Source organism: Schistocerca nitens, chromosome 5, assembly GCF_023898315.1.
Source record: "Schistocerca nitens isolate TAMUIC-IGC-003100 chromosome 5, iqSchNite1.1, whole genome shotgun sequence".
NCBI classification, from domain to species: domain Eukaryota; kingdom Metazoa; phylum Arthropoda; class Insecta; order Orthoptera; family Acrididae; genus Schistocerca; species Schistocerca nitens.
Genome location: NC_064618.1, coordinates 373,007,746 through 373,027,072, shown reverse-complemented (window position 1 = coordinate 373,027,072; position 19,327 = coordinate 373,007,746). Strand labels below are relative to the sequence as shown.

Genomic DNA, 19,327 nt, shown 5'->3' with positions numbered 1-19,327 from the left:
GGAGCCGGTGCAGGCACCGTGTTCACATCGGGCTCAAGAGAGTGTGGTTGCCACTTGTAGCAGTGGACCTGTAGGGACTTACGTAGTGGTAACATCGGTGGGGCCAGTGGCTTCGTTGAATGATGAAGCGGACTGCAGCTACAGGCACTACAGCTGGTAGACCTGCGGCAGAGTTCAGTAACAGGGCTGACAAGTTTTCAGCTGGTAGTGAGTTGCAGGTTGTGGTGAAAGACAAAGATGTTGGGGGTCAGGTAAGGAGAACTGTGACTGGCATTCCAATGAAGAAATTGGAAAATCGGAACAGGGTAAGATAGGGGTTGTAGCAAGTGGAGGCAGCCACCAGCCGATGCTACGGAGGTGGAGCCGATTCTGACGATGGGCAACCATTCTGTTGCCTTCATCCAATGTGAAGACTCGGTGACCTTTCTTCTCAGTAATGACAGCTGGGATCCATTTTTCGTGTTGTCCAAAGCTGCATGTGTCTGCAGCTAGGGGCTTGGCGAGAGCAGTACACGTCATGCTTCAGGACAATCAGCAGGGTACAGGGCTGCAGCTATGTGGCAGCTCTGTCAGACTCTTGTCCTCGAATGGTGTGGCCCTGTAGGAACTGAGAAGAAATGTCAAAGATTCTTCTACAGGAAATTATTCGCTGTATTTTTCGTTTGACATTAATGTGCATATTAACCACCCTGCTTTACAGTTTGACTGAGGGTGGAACAGCAGAGATTTGATATGCTGGACATCACTCAGCTGACAAATATTTTCAAACCTTGGGGTTCGGAAGTGAGATCCATTTTCTGTTACAAATGTGTGTGGGAGGCCTTCAATTTGGAAGATTATTGAGAGTGCCTTTACTGTAGTCTCTGTGTTCGTAGAGTAGCGGTTTGTGATGTAAGTGGATTTTGAATATGCATCGATGACACAGAGCCAGTTGGTGTCTAAAAAGCACTCCGTCTTCAGGCCACAAGTGGCCCATCAGGACCATCCAACCGCCGTGTCATCCTCAGTTGAGGGTGCGGATAGGAGGGGCATGTGGTCAGCACACCACTCTCCCGGTCGTTATGATGGTTTTCTTTGACCGGAGCCGCTACTGTTTGGTCGAGTAGCTCCTCAATTGGCATCACGAGGCTGAGTGCACCCTAAAAAATGGTAACAGCGCATGGTGGCTGGATGGTCACCCACCCAAGTGCCGGCCACGCCCGACAGCGCTTAACTTCGGTGATCTCATGGGAACTGGTGTATCCACTGCGGCAAGGCCGTTGCCTGGTGTCTAAAACGGGGCCTTCAGAATCCAAATCGATTTGTTCCTGCGGCTGTGTGGGTGTCGGCATTGTGAAAAATAGTGTTTAGATGAAGCTTGTTGTGTTGCACATTGTTGCTCTGTTTGCTGATTGATGCCCAATCAGTAAACCTGCAACGTGTTTGTGTATATCTATACACTATGAATTGATATTTTATTGAGGATATGTTGTTTGCTGTAGCTGACTAGCCAGCCTGATGTAGGAGTTAAGGGCAGTGCACTTAGCTGAAAATAAGTGTGGTAATTTAGGGCGAAGGCTGCTGCTTCCTTATATACCAATTACAGAATTTGCTTGGTGCTGCATCTATAGCTTGAACATCTGAAATCACCGAGTTAATATCCATTGGTTGCTCATATCGAAGAGATGTGTTGCATACATTTAATGAGATACCCATGCCTATTGCATTGTGACGGTCCATCCGGGCAGTCATAACAAGAATGTTTGAAAAAACAGTTCGTGCAAGATGGGAATGCACACCAGTTCCTGAGTCAAGACACAATGCATGTCGTCGCTGGTGCTCAGACGCTGCTCACCATTGTCAATGCTGCGCTGCTGCTGCTGCTGCTGCTGCTGCTGCTGCTGCTGCTGCTGCTGCAACCTCATCTGATGTGCCAAGACTACCTGGTACTGTAGTTACTGCTGCCCCCATCAGCCTAAGTGTCTGAATGTTGGCCTGCTGCTTGCTCAACTTTGAATGACAGGTTAAGCACTTCTTTCAGAATAGAATTGTCAAATTGCTAGGTGCTCTGCCTGACTTTGTTATCGGGGTGCTGCTCTAATAATTGGATCACAGGTCATAACATAAGTACATCAGTTTTTAGTTTCAGAAATTGTGAAGCAACATTTCCTGCATTACCATTGCAGTTCCGGCACACAGGCGTGGTAGGTTTGGCTTGGCTGTTTATGGAATTGGTAGAATTTGACTTCAGAGCAAATCTCATAGCAATGACGATTACTATGAAGGTAGGCATTCAGCAGATTACCCATTTCTTCAGACGATAGCATGGCAGGTTCGGTTAAGAGGACCAATTTGCATAATAAGTGATAAGTATGCAGCTTTGCCAAAGACAGCAAAAAATTTAATGGTGCCAGTATGACTGACCTGAAAGGCGGTGAAATGTTGATGTAATCGCTGTCCGTAAGTGTCCCATCCTCAGAAGGCAGAAACAGTCGTAGTTGAGTGGATTGCCACTTGGATAGCAGCTTTGTGAGTAAAGCCTCCTAGCACATTTGCCTCTAGAGTTGATACTGCAGGATCTGATGCAGTAAATGCTTCCATGGCTGAGGCTGTCTGAATCATTGTCTGCTGTTGCAGTGCAAATGTTGCTGAGACAACCACTAACGGCAAACACTGGTCGGATCGACTTCGGTGCCAATTGTGTTTTGACTCTCAATATTGTAAAACATGGCACAACAATAAACAGTTATACAGGGTGATCCAAAAAGAATACCACAACTTTAAAAATGTGTATTTAATGAAAGAAACATAATATAACCTTCTGTTATACATCATTACAAAGAGTATTTAAAAAGGTTTTTTTTTTTCACTCAAAAACAAGTTCAGAGATGTTCAATATGGCCCCCTCCAGACACACGAGCAATATCAACCCGATACTCCAACTCGTTCCACACTCTCTGTAGCATATCAGGCGTAACAGTGTGGATAGCTGCTGTTATTTCTCGTTTCAAATCATCAATGGTGGCTGGGAGAAGTGGCCGAAACACCATATCCTTAACATACCCCCATAAGAAAAAATCGCAGGGGGTAAGATCAGGGCTTCTTGGAGGCCAGTGATGAAGTGCTCTGTCACGGGCTGCCTGGCGGCCGATCCATCGCCTCGGGTAGTTGACGTTCAGGTAGTTACGGACAGATAAGTGCCAATGTGGTGGTGCTCCATCCTGCTGAAATATGAATTGTTGTGCTTCTTGTTCGAGCTGAGGGAACAGCCAATTCTCTAACATCTCCAGATACTGTAGTCCAGTTACAGTAGCACCTTCGAAGAAAAAGGGACCAAAAACTTTATTGGCTGAAATGGCACAGAAAACGTTCACCTTAGGCGAGTCACGTTCATACTGAGTTGTTTCCCGCGGATTCTCAGTGCCCCATATACAGACATTGTGACGGTTGACTTTCCCGTTAGTGTGGAAAGTTGCTTCATCACTAAACACAATCTTTGAAACGAAAGATTCATCTGTTTCCATTTGAGCAAGGATAAAATCACAGAAATTGATTCTTTTAATCTTATCAGCTGCAGACAGTGCTTGAACCAATTTCAGACGATAAGGTTTCATAACTAACCTTTTTCGTAGGACTCTTCATACAGTTGATTGTGGAATTTGCAGCTCTCTGCTAGCTCTGCGAGTCGATTTTCCTGGGCTGCGAACAAATACTTGCTGGATGCATGCTACATTTTCATCACTCGTTCTCGGCCGTCCAGAACTTTTCCCTAGGCACAAACACCCATTCTCTGTAAACTGTTTATACCAACGTTTAATACACCACCTATCAAGAGGTTTAACACCATACTTCGTTCGAAATGCACGCTGAACAACTGTCGTCGATTCACTTCTGCCGTACTCAATAACACAAAAAGCTTTCTGTTGAGCGGTCGCCATCTTAGCATCAACTGACGCTGACGCCTAGTCAACAGCGCCTCAAGCGAACAAATGTACAACTAAATGAAACTTTATAGCTCCCTTAATTCGCCGACAGATAGTGCTTAGCTCTGCCTTTTGTCGTTGCAGAGTTTTAAATTCCTCAAGTTGTAGTATTCTTTTTGAATCACCCTGTATTTGGAAAAGTACAAGTGCAGTACTAAACATTCATGAGCATAATAGTCATATTACAGGGCAGACCAACAGTGTAACAAAGTTATAGCAAATCAAAGTACCATAGCATAGTACGGTAGAATGACAGTAAACAGTGCAAGCAATAAAGTATGTATCTGAGCTGCTGCATCAGCTTTTAATAGGAGTTGTAGTTTGGAGAATTAGCCTTGTGCTAGAATTGTGCTGGCATGCTCATCTTCAGCTGTACATTTGTCAACATATGCGGTGCTGCTCTTGGCGACCAGTCCCACATTGTGCCTCTGGCTGGATTGGCGAGCACCAGGCAGCATGGCGTGTTGACTTTCGCGCCAGGAGTAGCAATGATGTAGTGTGCTGTGTCCCACATTACTGCTCAGTCTCTATCTTATCTTGATCAGACTAGTTATTTAATAAACTGCAACCTTTTTTTTCATAATGAGACTAAAAGTGATTTCCTGTGAACACCCTGTCTGCCTGAGGTATGCTGCTCTACAATTTAAACAAAGTGGACAAAACATGAAACTTTCATAATATTTCTTCCTTTTCTGTGTTTGACTACTTACCACTCTTGGTGGTTGTGGTTGTTGTTGTAGTTGTGTTTGTGTTGAAGGTTACCTTTGGTTGGAGTTTCCAAGATCCTCAGGCTGATGGCATGTTAGCCGATGATTATAGGCATGATTGTGTTTTCTTTGTCTGTAAATGTACCTTTTCTTGTACATAAAAAAAAAAAAATGTTGCTGAGAGATCTACATTTTGGTTTGCAGTGTAGAAAAATCAGGTTCTGACGTGGGGGATGAAAACTTTACCTGAATGCGTATTCTGATTAGAGAGTTGAGCAGTTAGGTCTGATCTCTTTACCATTGGGACCATTGATGGAAGTGACGAAACAAGTTATTGCAAATTTCTGTTGTCAACGGATCAGTGACTATTGTTATCTTAGTTGAATCACCTTTTTAGTAACTGAGCTCCTTGGCATTAGAGTTTGTATAGAATTCATGCCTGCAGCTGCTGCTCCAGTCTTTGCAGTTTTGTTAAGTGGATGGCATATGATCACCACAGTGATTTCATAGATGCTAAACTCAGCATTTGAAACCAGAGCTGCTAATATTAATTGGACGTTCCGTCTAAGTAGTCTGTGTAGGGCTGTGTGCATATTGTTCTATTACCCCCAAGGAAGATGTTTCGTCATATGGCAGATGGCATGCTTATCTGTCAATATGATATTGATTAAAAACGTGAAGTTTGGAATGTACAGGATGCACAATTATGATTAAAGAAAAAAAACTGGAAAACGTTACTGTGGGCTGAATGTGCTCATTACACTCACAATCACATAGTGAAGTGCAAAAAACAAAAAAAGTATCAGATTTTAAACACACACTGAAACACATACTTAGTGTAATACGAAGCAATAGAGTCTGCTTGAGAGAGAATGAGGTTTGAAACATAACTTTTGCTTGTGTGTTTAATGAAACATCCCATGTTCCAGCAAAGGCTCAAGAAGGTGAAGAGGAAGCAGAAGATGAAGAGGATGAAACTGACATTGATCAAGGTGATTACTTTTTGTGCTAACATAACTGGAACATTTTCTTTTTCATTACATTGAAATATTATGTGTCTTTTTCAGTAATTGTTTACCATCTTAAGTTTGAATGAACCACTTATTTAGACTACAATTTATGTATATGAACTGATAATTTATGAGACAATATACTCCACTTTATTTATATTTATATGAATTCATAAGTTATGAGACAAAATTTCTTTCCATTAATTACCTTAAAGAGGCAAAATGTGTAATACCACCAATAAATGCATCAACAAATAGAAAAGTAAAAAGGGATACACTACCTAGCTTCTGGAATTAATAGTTCCTTGGTCAGAGAGCTGTGTGGAATGAAGGAACTATTAGCTCTGAAAGCTTGGTAATATGTCTCTTTTTTTTTTTTTTTTTTTTTTTTTTACTTTTGTGTGTCTATCAGTAATGGCCAGCAATTGTCTCGTAATTTTAGTTTTATCAATTGAATTTTCCTTTGATACAATTATGTGTATGCAGGGGCAAGAAAGTCGTTTTATTTTATGACCACATTCAGTGTTATTTTCTGGTCATTTCGGTATTATTTTCTGGTCATTTCGGTATTATTTTCTGGTCATTTCGGTATTATTTTCTGGTCATTTCGGTATTATTTTCTGGTCATTTCGGTATTATTTTCTGGTCATTTCGGTATTATTTTCTGGTCATTTCGGTATTATTTTCTGGTCATTTCGGTATTATTTTCTGGTCATTTCGGTATTATTTTCTGGTCATTTCGGTAATATTTTCTGGTCATTTCGGTAATATTTTCTGGTCATTTCGGTAATATTTTCTGGTCATTTCGGTAATATTTTCTGGTCATTTCGGTAATATTTTCTGGTCATTTCGGTAATATTTTCTGGTCATTTCGGTAATATTTTCTGGTCATTTCGGTGTTATTTTCTGGTCATTTCGATGTTATTTTCTGGTCATTTTGATGTTACTTTTTATCTTCTGTTAGATTTGGTGTTATATTTATGCCAAATCTGGTGTTATTTTTTGCAATTTCTGTTCTTCTTGTCAATTTTAGATTTTTTTGCCAAATTTGGCATTATCTGCGAACTTTTCTATGTTTTTTGCTGATTTTGGTATTATATTTTTCATTTTTCAGTGCTAATTTTCTAAAATGTTGATGGGCTTTTTTTCCCCCTGCAAACACCCCCCCCCCCCCAAAAAAAAAAAAAAAAAAAATTAAGTTACTTTTGCCAAATTGGGTGATTGGGTGTTATTTTTCGCAATATTCGATGTAAAGTTTTGACAGATTTTGAGTTGCCCCTTTTTTTACACCCCACCCCATGTTCAGTGCTATTTCTGACGTCATTTCATAGCTGGTTATGCAGGAAATGAATTGTGATTTTAAGATTACAGGAATATGTGACCCTCAACCGGAAGGAAAAAATGAAGGCAAAAAGATTTCAACATCATTCAATAACTATCATTTACAAATATTTGTGGACTGTCATCCTCAGGCTTGTTATCTATTTTTAATGTGGTTTTTCTTTAAAATCACCAATTTTGCTTTATTTTGCTAAAAGCCACCAACTTTGTGTTATCATTTATCCAAAATTTTCCTGTCCGTGTGTATGAATTGATGTTTATTTGTGAAATCAGTTGCCACAATTCAGCATCATTTCTGTATTGCGGAGGAAGAGTTGTTCAATTTCAGATACATTTTTAATTAGGGATTTCCCACAATATTTTCAGTTTTATTTGGAGGCTTCACTCAATTGGTGGCATAATTTGAAGATCTCCAGTTTGTCCAGTGTGACAAAAACCTCATACATTGCTTAAAAGGAGAGATCCTCAGCAGTGGGATTGACTTCTTGAAATCATCTATACAGTGATATAGGTTAAGGTCCCAGGTATCAAACTCTGCTACCATTGAGTGTGGTGGGCACTTGTTTCCAAGTAATAGACAGAGAGTGTTTCAAAATTTCTCATGCAGCTCTTTAGCTTTATAAAAGGGACTGTTTCTGCATTGTAATGGTTGTGGGTTTGAATCTCATCAGGTGTTTTGAAACTTTTCAAATCTTTATCAAAAAGATTTTAATCCTTACCTTTATTCAACTAACTGGGTTAAATGTCTATTTCTATTTATTTATCTTATTTTAATAAACATATTAATTTCTTCAAATTGCTGTCCTTTTTTCCTTCTTGTCGTGCTTTTTCCACTTGATCTCTGTGCATGTTAATTTAATTATTTTTATTTATTTATTGTAATATTTAAACAATGTAAAAAGCCAATGTATTGGTTAAAAATGAAAGAAAAAATAATCTGTTTACATTGACTGTGCAGTTGTGTCAAAAATGTGTTTTTTGTTTTTTGTTTCAAGATGTACATTTTTTGTTTTTCGTTAAAAGATGTACAATTTTTGGGTGGTTAACATCATAAAAACATTCAAATCTTTAATAATTATTTCACTTTGGTCAAATAAAGCAGATGACGATTTCAACAAAAGAAGTGATTGTACATGAAGGGAATGAAAATGAGGAATGGAAATAATGATTTCAGTAACATGGGAAAAAAATGTAGGATGTTGAAACAGAAAGTATTAAACCGAAATTAATACATAAAAATAATTAAAATCGTTTGCACAAAGTTTCCAAGTGGAGAAAGCACAGTTGGAAGAAGAAATGAGTCATTTGAAGAAATTGTGTTGATTAAAATGATGTGACAAAAGAATAGATATAAAATATAAGTCTAACCCAATCAGTTGAATAAAAATAACGATCAAAGTCATTTTAATGAAGATTTAAAAAAAAAAATTCAAAGAATCTGACAAGGTACGAACCCTCAACCTCTTGCACGTGAGTCGCAGGACTTGATCTTTAAACTGCGCAGTCAGTCTGTTACAGATCCATTTTTTAAAGCCGAACAGTATCAATCAAAAATCAGAATGGTTTCCACCGCCTCCATCCCCTCGTGTTTCATCCTCTTCCACTAACTAGTAGCACTTACACCTCCATTAGTTGTTGGATATTTTTCAGTGTTGGTCTTCCCCTACAGTTTTTACTCTCTACAGGTCCCTCTAGAATGATGAAAATTATTCCCTGATACAAGCACATGTTCTATCATGCTAACCATTGTTCTTGAGAACGTTCTCCACATATTTCTATCCACCCTGAATCTGCAGATAACCACCTTAATTCTTACCGGTCCACCTAATTTTCAACATTCTTCTATAGCGTTGCATCTCAAGTGCTTAGATGCTTTTTCTTCCTAGCTTTTCCTAGGGCCCTGAGTCAATTCCATACAGTGCTGCCTTTCAGATGTTCACTCTCAAATTTCTTCCACAAATTAAGAACAATGTTTGATACTAGGAGGCTTCTTTTGCCAGGAATGCCCTCTTTGCCTGTGTGTGTCAGCTCTTTTATGTTGTCCTTGTCTATCATATGTTATCTTGCTTCAGAGGTAGCAGAATTTCTTCACTTCATCTACTTCATTCTCCAATTGTGATGTTAATTTTATCACTAATTTTATTTCTGCTACTCATCACTTTTGTCTACTCCGACTTACTCTCAAGTTCATATTCTGTGTTTAATAGACTGTTCATTTCATTCAGCACATCCTGCAGTTCTTTCTAAGTTCCAGTGAGGATAGTAATATCATCTGAAAATTTTATGATAATGTGTCCAAAAGTGTGAAAATTATTAGAAAGTATTCTAATAGAATATAAACAAAAGAATCATACCCGAATGAGTAACCAAAGAGATGGAAGGTGTCGCAGTGGATGTCATTTAATCTGCTATGTACGATCCCTTCCTCTTGCTACTACTGGGATATTGTTGTTCGTTTACAGCTGCTCTGTAAGTGTGTAGATACCTTCTTCATATGTGAATAAATAATTCCTTTGTGGTAAATTGTTCCTCTCTAACAATTTCAGTGTCTGATGTTGCAACCTTTTGAGTTGAAATTTGTGTGTGCCGGCCGAAGTGGCCGTGCCGTTAAAGGCGCTGCAGTCTGGAACCGCAAGACCGCTACGGTCGCAGGTTCGAATCCTGCCTCGGGCATGGATGTTTGTGATGTCCTTAGGTTAGTTAGGTTTAACTAGTTCTAAGTTCTAGGGGACTAATGACCTCAGCAGTTGAGTCCCATAGTGCTCAGAGCCATTTTTGAAATTTGTGTTCTTTAGAGGATACACAGAAAAAACTGTTCATATTCTGTGCTGTACCAAGAAATTTACTTTTATAGTGTTCTTATTATATTTGTATGAATTGCTATAGAGTAGATTATCATGTCTTGTTGAATAAATACCAAAAATATTATAGATCACACCCAGTGTTGTACTATAAGATAATCATCATGTATTCCTCACATACCTCCTACCCATGAAAATTGAGAGAAAGTAGATTTGTCACCAATTGTAACTCTCTCTCTCTCTCTCTCTCTCTCTCTCTCTCTCTCTCTCTCTCTCTCTGTGTGTGTGTGTGTGTGTGTGTGTGTGTGTGTGTGTGTGTGTGTGTGTTAGCCAGTCCACATCTGGCTTTTCTTCCTAGATTTTCCTAAGGCCCCGAGTTAATTCCATACAGTGCTGCCTTTCAGATGTACATTCTCAGAAATTTCTTCCACAAATTAAGACCAAGTTTCAAAGCACCATTCAGTAGGTACTCACTCTTTGTGTATTTCTACCACAGAAGATTACATACTCTCCACACACATAATGTAACATATGTTTGTCGACCATTTTAAATCCAATGCAAGAGTTGTGTAAAAGTTTTGTTGCAAAATTGAATTCCAGACACCTGCAATGGAAACTATGTAGTATATGCTGTTAGTGCCTCCACTTTATTTGATGGCAGATTTTAACATTTTTCATTGCCAATTTTGATGTTACCATTTATCATCTCCTGAGTTACATTCTGCGAACTTAATTCTTCTTTTTGTACCACATAGTTGTTTCGCTTCTTTGCTACTTCCTTCATTGTGTACATGGCATTGCACTCTCTCTTTCTGAGGAGGTCCCTGACTTGCATGGAGACACAACATGTTACAGGCTCCATTCACATACCCTTCAATAAAAGTTGGTTTCAGTGTTTTTGATTAGTTCTCATTTAATGTGTTTCAGAAATTAGGGGTGTCACAATCCTTTAAATGTGATAAGAGCACAGGGCGTATGAAAGCACATAAGTAAAAGTGAGATTCATGTAGATTGCAAATGCAACAAACAGAAATGTTGCGGTGCAGTCACTGTTTTTAAATGTTTCATTCATGGCATTTTTTTTGTTTTTTTTTTTGTTTTCAGAAATTTTATCAAGTGATGAGGATGATATAGATGAAGCTCATCAAGAATATCTGGAAAACATCGAAGATAAAGTACATAAAGCTAATTCACCATTCACTATTACTACTAGTATTCAGGTAGCCATGATGATGATGCTTTTACTAATATTTAAAATTTCAAAGCTGAAGCCTAGTTATAGTTTTATTGTTTTTACTTGTAAAATATTGACCGCTTCAAAATTATTAGCACTAAAATGCATGTTTTAATAAGTACAAATGTTTTTGTTAAAAAAGTGATCGTCCTAACAAGTTATGTGGTTGGTTTGTCTGTGTGCATTTTGCATAAGAAAACTTGCACCTAAATTAAGTTCACTACTTGCTTGTTGATAAGGTTGGCTTATAAGCTCATAATATTATTTATAATCACATAAAATAAATAAAAAAAATTCATCACATCGGTTGTAAGAGTTCCGGAACCTGTACAGAAAATTGGAATAGAGATCAACATAAACATTATTTCCGCCCCCTTTTATTGCTCATGAAAACCACACATTGCATGTTGTACCGTCATACAGCAAGACCTTCAGAGTTGGTGGTTCAGATTGCTGTACACACAGATACCTCTAATATCCAGTAACACGTCGTCTTGCATTGATGCAGGCCTGTATTCGTTGTGGCATACTATCCACAAGCACTGTTGGTCAAGATTGTCCCACTCCTCAATGGCGATTTGGCATAGATCCCTCGGAGTGGTTGGTGGGTCATGTTGTCCATAAACAGCTCTGTTCAATCAATCCCAGACATGTTCGATAGGGTTCATGTCTGGAGAATTTGCTGACCACTGTACTTGAGCAATGTCGTTATCCTGAATGAAGTCATTCACAAGATGTGTACGGTGGGGGCACGAATTGTCATTCATTAAGATGAATGCCTCTCAAATATGCTGCCGATATGGTTGCATTATCGGTCGGAGGATGGCATTCACGTATCTTACAGCCATTATGTTGCCTTCCATGACCACCAGCACTGTACGTCGGCCCCACATAACGCCACCCCCAAACCATTAGGGATCTTCCACATTGCTGCACTCGCTGGACAGTGTGTCTAAGGCATTCAGCCTGATCTTGTAGCCTCCAAATATGTCTCTGATGATTGTCTGGTTGAAGGCATATGCGACACTCATCGGTGAAGAGAACGTGATGCGAGTCCTGAGCAGTCCATTTGGCATGTTGTAGGGCCCATCTGTACCGCACTGCATGGTGTCGTGGTTGCAAAGATGGACCTCGCCATCTACGTTGAGAGTGAAATTTCGCATCATGCAATCTGTTGCGCACAGTTTGAGTTGTAACACAACGTCCTGTGGCTGCACAAAAAGCATTAGTCAACATGGTGGCGTTGCTGTCAGGGTTCCTGCAAGCCATAACCCGTAGGTAGCGGTCATCCACTGCAGTAGTAGCCCTTGGGTGGCCTGAACGAGGCATGTCGACAGTTCCTGTCTGTCTGTATCTCCTCCATGTCCGAACAACATCACTTTGGTTCACTCAGAGATGCCTGGACACTTCCATTGTTGATAGCCCCTCATGGCACAAAGTAACAACACGAGCCATGTACCTCCTTCCTGGTGGAATGACAGGAACTGATTGGCTGTCGGACCCCCTCTGTCTAATACAGGCTGCTCATGTATGGTTGTTTACATCTTTGGACGGGTTTAGTGACATCTCTGAACAGTCAAAGGGACTGTGTCTGTGTTACAATATCAACAGTCAACGTCTATCTTCAGGAGTTCTGGGAACTGGGATGATGCAAAACTTTTTTTTATGTGTTTATTTTGACCTAAATCTTCGTATTGCTGTGTTCATATAATACCTGTGTCCATGTTCTTATAAATTATTTTTCACATTTAACTGCAAAGCTTGGTTACAGAGTAACAGAAATTTTTGCATGAAATTTCTAACTTCACAGAAGCTAAAATATGTTAATCATTTGGCTGCTTGATTTCTTTACAGTAATATATGGGTCATACCCTGTTTAGTTACCGTGTGTATTTTGTGTTGGAGTTTTTTTCGCTGATCTTGAAATAGCATATGTGGTTGTGAATGCATAGGTGGGATATGGTAGCTAAGACTAACATGTGGTGTGGCTCTAGAACGTATAATTATTCCTACATCTTGATGTAATTTCACATGATTCCTTTCAATAATTTTGAGCGTATTGGTGTGTAGTTTTGTAACATCATGAATGATTGGTATTTCATCAGTCCATTCACCCAAGTCTTAAGAATTACTAATTGACAGTAACTTTTGTCATTTTACTTAGATACTGTCATTTTGTTATTTGATATACGCATAGCTGCCTACTCAAAATCACATACAAATTACTGAAGGGGTTAATTCTCAATCTTGTCGATGATATGACACATAAAATACCCCAGTTGAGAAGTATGATTTAGAAAGACAAAAGAAAGCACTAATAAAGTATTTATGAAAGTCAGATACGAGAGATGGATCAAATCAGCTACACCTTACGTATCTGATGGGAGCTAACAATACATAATGAAGAGAATGCCTTTTTGATGAAATTTGTAATGTAAGTCTGTGTCAGAAGCTAGCCAGTTTACTCAACCCTGTATGATTGTATTCTTCCAAGATCGTTCCTGGCTCCCATTCTATTCAAAATGTCAGCTACTAATGCCAAGAAAATACAGCATGCAGATGACATTGCTTTAATCTGTCAGAACAAAGATATCATTGTCACCGTACACTCTCAAATGGCGTTACTATATAGCATGAATAGTTTTGCTAATGAAAAAACAAACAGCAGCACTGCGACTTCATAATAAAGAAGCATACAGGAGATTTGTTATTTGATGGGATAGGAGTGGTTGATAACTGTGATACTAAATATCTTGGGGGACCCGGAAGTGTCAGTGCAAATGCCTCCCACGTGTGAGAGTATTAAAATCATGATGATTAACTGTCAAAGCATTTGCAATGTGACACAGTTTGAAGCATTCCTAAAAAGAAGTGGAGCATGTATAATATAAGGTATAGAAATCTGAGTGAAACCTGAAATTGATAACAGTGAGATTTTTTGAGAAAGCTTTAAGTGTATATTGAAAGGATAAACTAATGGGAAATGGAATGGTATATTTTTTTGCAGCAGAATAACTTACAACCATAGAGTAGAAATTGAAACTTGATGCAAAATTTTTTGGGCAAGTCTCTGTATCGGATGTGGACATTAACTTATTGTTGGATCCTCGCCCCCGGTGTGACCGTAAACTGTGGATTAAACCTCAGTTTTCTTGTACGTAAGTTCTCCAGTCATACTGTAATCATCGAAGGGGACTAAAATTATCCAGCAGTCAGTTGCGATAATAACAATTTTCAGGTACAGCACCTGGTGGTGAAAGGCCAAGGTCCTGATCTGTCTCTCAGTACCACTCAAGTTCAAGGGGCAACTAAACTAAATAGAAAGACGTATGTTTTCAGCAAACTGTATAAAGGGGGAATAATTATATCTTAGTGAAGAATTTAAAACATTGAGTTCTGGGCAGGAACATGTAGAAGTACTTCAGCTCAAGTTTAAAAGAACAGTTGATCACGCACTAGATAGATACGTGCTTAGCAGAACAGTTCATGATGGGAGGGATCATCCATGGTACAGTCAGTATAAAGAAACTTCCAAGAAAACAGAGACTACAGCATATTAGATGTTAAACAAAGTGTATAGTGCTTAGATAAAACTGCTAAATTAAACAGTTTTGGCTGTCAAGAGGGCATATGTGAAGCATTCAGTGACTACTATAGCAGAGTTTTATCAAAAGATCTGTCTTGGAATCGGAAGGTATTCTGCTCATGTCAGTGACTAGTAGCACAAAAGTTAAGTGTCCAGGCAGTCATGGACGAGACAAGAACTAAAAACTGGGTAGCAACACAATAGCCAAAATGCTGAACTCACTTTTCAAATGTACATTTACAAAGGAAAATCCTGGAATATTGCCTCAATTTAACTCTTGTGCACTGCAAAGAAGAAATAGAATTAGTGTCAGTGATGTTGGAAACCAGATGAAATCGTTAGAATTGACAAAAGCTCTAGGGCCCTGGGGAATTCCTATAATATTCTATGCCAAATTTGTGGCAATGTTCATCTTCCCTTTAACCATAATATACCATAGCTGTAGATTCCTTGGACAGAAAAACATCCTCAGCAATTAGAAGAAAATAGCCTACTGGTCACACCTGTATACGAGAAAGGTAGGAGAAGTGATCCACGAAACTTCCATCCAATATCCTTGATGTCTTTTGTTGTAGAATCCTACATCATATTCTGAACTAAAATATAACTGAACTCAAGTACAATTGAACAGTTATGTGAAACCCAACTCGTGCTCTTCTCAGAAGACCACCTGTAAACCATGGATCAAGGCAGTCAGGAAGATAAAGTATTTCTTGCTTTTGTAAAAGATTTAGCACAATACCACACATACACTTATTATTGAAAGTACAGTCATACAAAGCAAATTCCAACTGGAATGAGCATGTATTGATAGGAAGGAAGCAGCATTTTATCTTAGATGGAGAGTTATGACAGAATGTTCAGTCAGATATTGGTAAGAATTCAAACTGGTGCAGAAATTGACCACTTTCTTTGAATGTTAAGAATTATACTCTCCACAAAAAAGGAAAGAGGAAAAGAAGCCATTGTATACTTGGAATCTGTCAACTCGTATAGGTACCTGTGTATAAAAATTTACAAGAATAAGAAATGGAATGACCACATAGGTTCATTCATAAAGCAGATGGCAGATTTAATTTTATTAGCAGAGTATTTGGGAAATGCAATGAGTCTACAACGGAGATTGGGTACAAAAGAACTCATGCAGAATATTATTTGCATGTTAAACACTTGAACATAGGTCATGTCTATCTTTCGAATAAGGAATCTAGGAATATACTACAGCCGCTTACATATCACTTCCATAGGGATCACAAAGACAGAATTAACCTAATTACTTTGAGCACAGAGGCATTTAAAGTTATTGTTCACACACTTCACACATGACTGGTACAGGATAAAGTCTTAATAACTGGTACAGTGGAAAGTACTTCTGCCATGATGTTCAGTGTTATCTGCACGCAGATGTATCATAAGTAAGCCTCTTCCACAAAATATCTCCAAATAACTGCAATGCAAAAGCTGATAATCTAAGCAATGCTGCTGTAAATTCACTTAAGCTGCTGAGTATATTGCCCTTGCAGGAGAAAAGAGCACACACAAACATCAGTAGAAGTGATGCGTTGTTGACTGGCACAAAAAAGAATGAAAACTGTGCTAGTTTTTGTACAAATCTATTGGAGTTGCAGTACATATACAAGAACCCACAAGTGTGCAGCTACATTGTGCCAATTGGACACACGTTGCTAGGACTGCAGTTCAGTAGGTAGGCTGGGGTGAGAGGTTGTTAGGTGGGTTGGGTGGAGAGAAAAAAGAGGCAGGTTTGGGGAACGGTGGCTGACATGTCAGAGGGAGGCAGCAGGTGCATGGGATCTCAATGCCACGCATGAGCACCAGAGCCAGTGAGTTTGTGCAGCAGATGATGATGATGATGGTGGTGGTGGTGATGGTGATAAAGATGTGGGTATGGGAACTGGCAAAGTAACAGAGGAAATACTGTTGGGTAGAGGGTGTGGGTGCAGTGGGTTAGTAGAGAATGAGGCCAGAAGAGTTACAGGATTGATGGATGGGTTGCAAGGATACCATTGATATCTAGCATCTTGTGGTTAGCAGTATGTTCTGCTACTGGGTGGCCAACTCTGCACTGGACTACAGTTTGGTGGTGACTATTCTTTCTGGTGGACAGATGTTCTGTGGTCATACTTGTATACATATACTCATTCTGCTTTAACTTTTCTTACACATACACAGAAGATAGACACATGTGTGAATGAAGCCACGATAGTCATTACCGGCATTGTGAGATCATCTCCTATTAAGTCATTCCACATCAGCTCGACCATAAGATTTTGTTAAAATTTTATATGAACATTCACACTTGTCCCCCAGTGAACATTGGTACAGTTGCGGTACCTACAACCTGATTTTGCAGAAACTGTTCTTTAAAACTTTCCGAACTGCGCTAGTTAGAAAGACCGTGGTTTTAACTACCAAAAAAGTGTATTTGATTGTCCAGTGCCGGCCCGCAGAGCTAGATACTTTGAAACAAAGTTGGGCGTGAAAATCACAGCACGAAAGAAATGCAAACTTTGAACCCTTGTATCTCATAGAGTAAATGCATGCTGAACGTAAAACTTAACACACGACATCAATAGCAGAAGAATGTGGTATACAAAATTTCATTCACCTGCTATTTTCTAATAATTAAAAAATTCGTTGAAAAGATCGTGATTTTCATGAAAATGTGAAAATAGGGGATATTTGACACTTCTTTTACAAATTATGCTTTCCATTAAAGCTTCTAAACCAGTTTCATTTGAAGCAAGGTGTTTTAAGTGCTCCTCCTCCTCCTCCTCCTCCTCCGGAACAGTGGGTTTAATTTCCAACATAGGCCGATGTTGCTGCTTAAATTGAAGCAAACTAGCCAGAAAAATTACACTGCAAGTAAAGTTTTAACTTGGGTTCTTATATGTCATTGATTAAAGGCATGATAAATATGAAACTATGGACACAACAACTTAGTAACATAAGATTTTCCAGTGTAGAATCTCGTTCACATGCCAGTTTCTAAATTTCTACAAAATCAATTCAAACATGAGTTTCATAAACGTTACAATAACAGACCACATTCAATTTCCTTTTAGAAAATCTGTTTTCCATAATTGATTTCAAACTAATCATACTTGGAAAGAGCATGTTTACAGACATCAGAAAATCAAATTAGATTTCCAGTATGCACCAACAAAGACAGAAAGTGACAGACAGATTTGGGGGAATGCGCTAACAGGCTACATTGTAACACCTTGTTGTCCATGTTTCGATGCATGTGATTTTTGTCAAATTGACAAGTAATATCTCACTGTACTGCATTTGTCTATGGTGACATTGTCACTATCAGTCCAGGAACATGAATTGTCAACCCCATTTCCATAGAGGCCACACTAAATAACTGTTCAATACCGGCCACAGTGTGGATTTTTTCATCCAGGTTCCCAAGCCTGTAATTTGATTTCTTAATTTAGGTTCCCAAGCTTTGTTGTGGTGCCTGTCTGCTTACAAAGCTATTTGCTAAGTACCTTATCTCAGATTCTTAAACCTGTGGGAATATCTCATGTAGGCAGCAAGCAACCAGTAATATAAGTTATGATTTTAAACTTACCAACACTACAGTTCACATTTTTCGGTGTTTTTGAGTTGCTCTCTGCAGCTAATTTTCTCTAAATTAATACTCTCAGCCACATCTCAATATTAAACAAAGAAGGAACTTGGAAATGAAATGTTGTTCTGCTAACCAGCTAGCATCATGACTTTTTGGATCAATAAAATGAAAGACCCTGGCCTTGAGGATGCATAAATTTTATTAGTGTATCATTGTGTTTGTTGATATGTCAGTAATGTTGCAATGTTAAGTTTAAAATGAAAATTGATATTACTTTTTGTTTGCTGCCTGTGTGGGATACTCTCACAAATTTGAGAATTGGAAATAATGTATTTAACAAATGGCTTTGTAAGTAGACGGGTACCACGACAAGGCTTTGGAACTTACCTTAAGAAACCAAATTACAGGCTTGGGGACCTGGACGAAGAAACCCACCCTGTTGCTGATATTGCACAGCTACTGGTCATGCCCCCTATGGTGATGGAGTTGATGATTCATGTTATTCAATGGTTTGTGACAATGACACCATTGACCAATGCAATATAGTGTGATATTACTTGTCAATTTAAAAATAAAAACCACTTTCAACAAAACAAGGGCAACCAGTTGCCGCAACATATCCTGTTAGTTCATTCCCCTCCAAGTTTGCCATCATTTTCAGGTAATGTTAGTGCACATTGCAAATCAAACTTGGTTTTCTGAATGCTTGAAAACATGCTCTTTCCAATTGTGATTAGTATGAAATCAGTTATGGAAAACACATTTTCTAAAAGCAAATTGAATGTCATCTATTTTTTGTAGCTTTTATGAAAATCAAGTTTTAAATGATTTTGTAGAAATTTAGAAAACAGAACATGAATGAGATTGTGTATTGGAAAAACCTTATTGTACTATGATGTTGTTGTTGTTGTCCACAGTTTCACATTTATCATACATTTAATCAACAAGATATAAGAAGCCAATGTTAAAGTTTTATTCACAGTGTGATTTTTGTGGCTCGTTTGCTTCAATTTACATAGCATTAATAGCACTTGTTGGAAATTAAACCCACTGTTCAGTGGGTGGGGTTAAAACATGTTGTTTTGGAT

General features: G+C 38.7%; 1 protein-coding gene across 2 annotated transcripts in view; it reads left to right on the top strand.

Annotated features, from left to right (window-relative positions):
- LOC126260904 (importin-7) overlaps positions 1 to 19,327 on the top strand; it is a 194,762-nt gene that overhangs the window by 137,918 nt on the left and 37,517 nt on the right. Inside the window, exons 19-20 of one of the 2 annotated variants that reach the window (XM_049958362.1) lie at positions 5,599 to 5,661; positions 10,926 to 10,996. In XM_049958362.1, the coding sequence (XP_049814319.1) occupies positions 5,599 to 5,661; positions 10,926 to 10,996 (134 nt within the window). Of the gene's footprint in view, positions 1 to 5,598; positions 5,662 to 10,925; positions 11,042 to 19,327 lie in introns of both variants that reach the window. The other variant, XM_049958360.1, reaches the window with a different exon arrangement.